General features: G+C 45.6%; 1 protein-coding gene across 1 annotated transcript; it reads left to right on the top strand.

The window, feature by feature from the left end:
- The first annotated feature begins 232 nt into the window (after window positions 1-232).
- Window positions 233-1369, top strand: LOC138929092 (uncharacterized). The gene is made up of 3 exons (XM_070288076.1): window positions 233-293; window positions 376-788; window positions 863-1369. The coding sequence occupies exons 1-3, from the start codon at window positions 233-235 to the stop codon at window positions 1367-1369; spliced, it is 981 nt and encodes a 326-aa protein (XP_070144177.1).
- The last annotated feature ends 2888 nt before the right edge of the window (window positions 1370-4257 follow it).

The raw sequence follows: 4257 nt of genomic DNA, 5'->3' as shown, positions 1-4257 counted from the left end.
GGAAGGATGTACCTGACCCTGAAGTGCGGCGTTCCAGAGCGACTACCCGCGGCAGCAGACTGAATCCAATCTTTTTAACAGTTGTAATGTTCGTGGCAATAAACATATAATAATAGTTACGGCATATTTCTCGGCGTTCTACTCTGGGACCGGATCGGCATCTCTTTCAGCAACCACCTCAGACAACAAATAAATTTCTGAGACGAACCCTGGCCATCCTTGAACCACCGGAATGACCAAACCGTCACAAACTTCAGAGTTTGTCACCGATCATAGTGGAGGGCATCTTGCGAGTAAGGTGGCGATTGCGCCATTCGGGGCTATCATATGAAAGTCGGCATCCAATAATCCTCCCAAGTTCTTATATTTTTACAGAGCTAGTAATACGGTATTCGCATGCTTTGACTCTGCACGGAGGTGCGCAGCTGACCTTGTCCCACGCTCGCCAGCGGTTCTGGATACTGACAGGAAGACAAGCTGTACGAAGGGTGCTACGGAAGTGCGTGAGGTGCTTTCGCACCCGGCCATCCACCTCGACTCAGCTCATGGGAGACCTGCCGCTACACAGGGTCAACCCCCCTAACCGACCGTTCTTGGCGACAGGAGTTGACTACACAGGCGCTATAGAGCTGAAGGCAGCGCGCTTGAGAGGAACCAGCTTCTACAAGGGATACATCGCCGTGTTCATTTGTCTGGTGACGAAGGCTGTGCACTTGGAGGCGGTAACGGGTCTCACCACAGAGCATTTCTTGCTGGCTCTAGACCGGTTCATCGGGCGGCGAGGGATGGTTCAACATTTATACAGTGACAACGGAACTAACTTTATCGGCGCGGATAATCTAATGGAGGCATTATTCGGAAGGCTGCAGTAGGATTACGACAAGCTCATAGCCCCAAAGCTCGCTGCGCAGCGTGCCATTTTAATCCACCTCAATCGAACAACTTTGGCGGGCTGTGGGAGGCCAATGTGAAGTCGGTGAAGCACCACCTTAAGAGGGTCATTGCAAATCGACGGATCACCTATGAGGAGTTATATACGGTGCTCGTAAGCATAGAAGCATGCCTCAACTCGCGGCCGCTGTGCCCTCTCACAGCAGATGCAGACGATCTAGAGGTGCTCACGCCGGCTCATTTCCTAGTCGGAGACTCCATGTTGGCGCCTCCGAAGTATAGACCGCAGTCCAAGTCCTTCGCAGAGCAGTTTCTTATACAGCAGGCAATGATCCGCCATTTCTGGAAAGCTTGGAGTCGAGACTGGCTAGCTCATCTGCAGCAGAGGCCGAAGTGGTATCATGAGGCTGAAGGTTTGCAGCTGAACGACCTTGTCATCATCAAGGATGACCGATTTCCGTCGTCACAATGGCTGTGAGGACGGGTCGTCGAGTTACACCCAGGGACGGATGCGTTAGTCCGTGTGGTAACACTTAAAACCAAACAAGGCCAATTAAAACGGTCAGTGTCGAAGCTGTGTCCACTGCCAATCCGTTCTTAAGCGCTCTCACGTACACACCTCAATCATAATGAATTATTTCTTGCGCACACCGTTTGTCTCTTTTCTCCATTCTAGATTCTGCCCCGCCTACTACTCCCAGGATGGACTGGACACGCGGAGATGTCTCATGCTGTGTCTCGCATTGGCGGGCGGCATGTTCAGTTTTGCTGCGTGTCCCACTGTGCGGGAGAGTGACGGTCAGCCGATCGCTCGCTCGTCTCCGGACAGTGCATATGATGCGGGAAGAAGAGAATGGAAGAGAGGGGAAAAAGTAGTCTGATTTTGCAAACGCCGCTGAACGCACGCCGCCAGTCTAACGTCTTATCTATTGCGAATACACACCCATCTGTACATACATATATATCTAGTTTAAAGTAAATCTGAGAATAATAATCAGGCCTGTTCTAGTTTCCACTCGGAAGTGAATTTGATAACATTTGCGGATTTCCCTTTAACATAAGCGAATTTCCCTTGGTGATTTAAGGAATTTTTTTTTAATTTCCCTTAAATTCCCAAACAAAATTAGCTGGTCGCTTTCAACAAAAGAGATTCCCTTGTCTAAGATTTGCTAAAAGGGGCTGATCAAATTTTGGCCCGCTGTAGTCTCCAACTCATAGATAGTAATGAAGCACTAATTTAAATAATAAAATCTAAGGAATAAGCATTAAGACAGGAAATAAACATTTTGAAATATTTGTAATTGCAATCAGCTGTTCTGGTGGCAAAATGCTCGAAAGTAGAGTTGCCGAGGGTTTAGAAAAAATTCCCTTCGCATACAATTTAGTTCAGTTTGTGGATTGAATTGGCTGGTATTTTAAAGAAAAACACTTTTTCATATACTTTACCTAATAGCAGATATTTTAATTGTAAAACAACACAAAAAGTAATTGTTCGAAATTAATCTTAAATATATGCCGTTTTTTTTTGAAACGCTGACAACCCTTAAATGGTCCCTCTCAAATACGACACAGCGGCAGCGGATTTGCAATAATGTTGAAGGTTAGAATCGAACCGATTTTAAGGTGCACCCATAATAATTATTTATAAATCAAGTATGTTAGTATTAATTAATTAAATTATGCAATAATGTTCCCAAAACTTCAAGGAATAAAATACAATTAACATTTGTAATATACATAATCGCATTGTATTTTAAAATAATTAATTTCTGATTTTGCGGATTTGAATCCGCCGGCCAAATGGCACACGAAAAGTTTCCGTGCGTTTCGTCTGCAAATTAACAGAGACTTAACAGAGGGAAATACGAATCCGTAAAAATTTTTCGGAAGTGAACACTAGAACAGGTCAGGGAAATCCGAATCCGAATAAATTTTGCGGAAGTGGAAACTAGAACAGGCCTGAATAATTATAACGTCGGAAATTATCCCGACCTGTGTTTACTCTGGCCTGGGAACCCCTCCTACAATGACCTCTTGTTAGTTGCATACATACAAGGGGACACAACTATACAGCGACTAAGTCTCCAACTTTATAATCGACTTTTTGTTTTCGTTTCGCATTTTTTCTCCAACTTTCCCGATTCTTTTTTATAATTCTGCGATCCTCTATGTCCGACTTTTGGGACTCACATATCTTCATGTAGGCCAACTCCTGGCGGCGGGCGAAGATCTCATCGTGGGTCGACTTTTTCTGCAGCAGCTGGCGCTCCTTTTTAGCTAGTGACTTCTCCTTCTTGGTGCCATCAATCTGGGCTTTGCGCAACTCAAGCAGTTTGTGGTTGCTGGCCAGATCTGATTTTGCTTGCTCTTCGCAACGTCTCCGCCAAACACTATTGGGTTGTTCTAGCATCGCAGCGGGTCAGCTTCTTGATCACTGCCTCATAGCCAATGGTTCTTCTATTTCGATCCGTTGGCGGCTTCTTCAGCACCTTCTTCCGCATCTTGACTGGGACTTCTGCGACTGTATTCACGGCCTTGTAGTTTTTGATCAGCTGCGACACTTCTTTATCATACTGATTTGGCTTCTCACAAACCTTCTCCTCCAGCTGGGAAGAAAACTTGTATCCGTCGGCCGACAGCGAAAAGTTAAACTTCGATACGAAATCGAAACCCAGCATCGCATCATACTCCGCATCCTCCACTACAACAAAGTTGTGTATCGTTAACTCCTGATCTACTGCAACCTCAGCCAAAAAGTAGCCAACTGGGCACGTCATCCTCTTTCCAAGCCCACGCAGCTTCGACGCACATCTCCTCAACATGACATTGGGTATTCTTTCAAAGACATACTTGCGCAAAATAGTTACGTCGGCTCCCGTATCTACCAGACACTCCACTTCCAAGTCGTTGATGGTAACCTTTTTCATGCGATTTGTACTGCGTACAACTTGAACATCTGCAGTTTATTCAGGGCAATCCCTCGACATGTGGCTCTCCTCGTTACCTCTGAAGCATTTCACGGCAGCCTTGCAATCCTTGCGAAGATGATCTGCAGATCCACAATTGAAGCAGTAACTCTTCCTGTCATTGAACTCGTGCTGCTTCCTTTTGTTCGACGTCCTTCGACGATTCTGCATGCTTCTTATTGCAACCTTTTGTTCTCCTCTTGATTCGGAAAGTTCATGCATGCTTTTAACTTCATCGTCATTCTCCTGTTCACCAGATTTACCAAAGTTATCTATTCTGATACTTTTATCCGCTGCGACAGATCTAGTGTAATACGGCTTCACACTCATTCCCTTCCGCTATCCGCCTTTCAGACTTCTCAGGACTTGCAATTTAGGTTTGGACGAGCCCCCAAATGTG

The sequence above is a fragment of the Drosophila kikkawai genome, chromosome X, assembly GCF_030179895.1.
Source record: "Drosophila kikkawai strain 14028-0561.14 chromosome X, DkikHiC1v2, whole genome shotgun sequence".
Lineage (NCBI taxonomy): Eukaryota > Metazoa > Arthropoda > Insecta > Diptera > Drosophilidae > Drosophila > Drosophila kikkawai.
This window is presented reverse-complemented; position numbering and strand designations above follow the sequence as displayed.

Coding starts and splice junctions, on each gene's coding strand:
- LOC138929092 (XM_070288076.1), top strand. CDS start 233: ATGACCAAACCGTCACAAACTTCAGAGTTTGTCACCGATCATAGTGGA. Junction 294..375: donor TAGTGGAGGGCATCTTGCGA/GTAAGGTGGCGA, acceptor ATATTTTTACAG/AGCTAGTAATACGGTATTCG. Junction 789..862: donor TCATCGGGCGGCGAGGGATG/GTTCAACATTTA, acceptor ATTATTCGGAAG/GCTGCAGTAGGATTACGACA.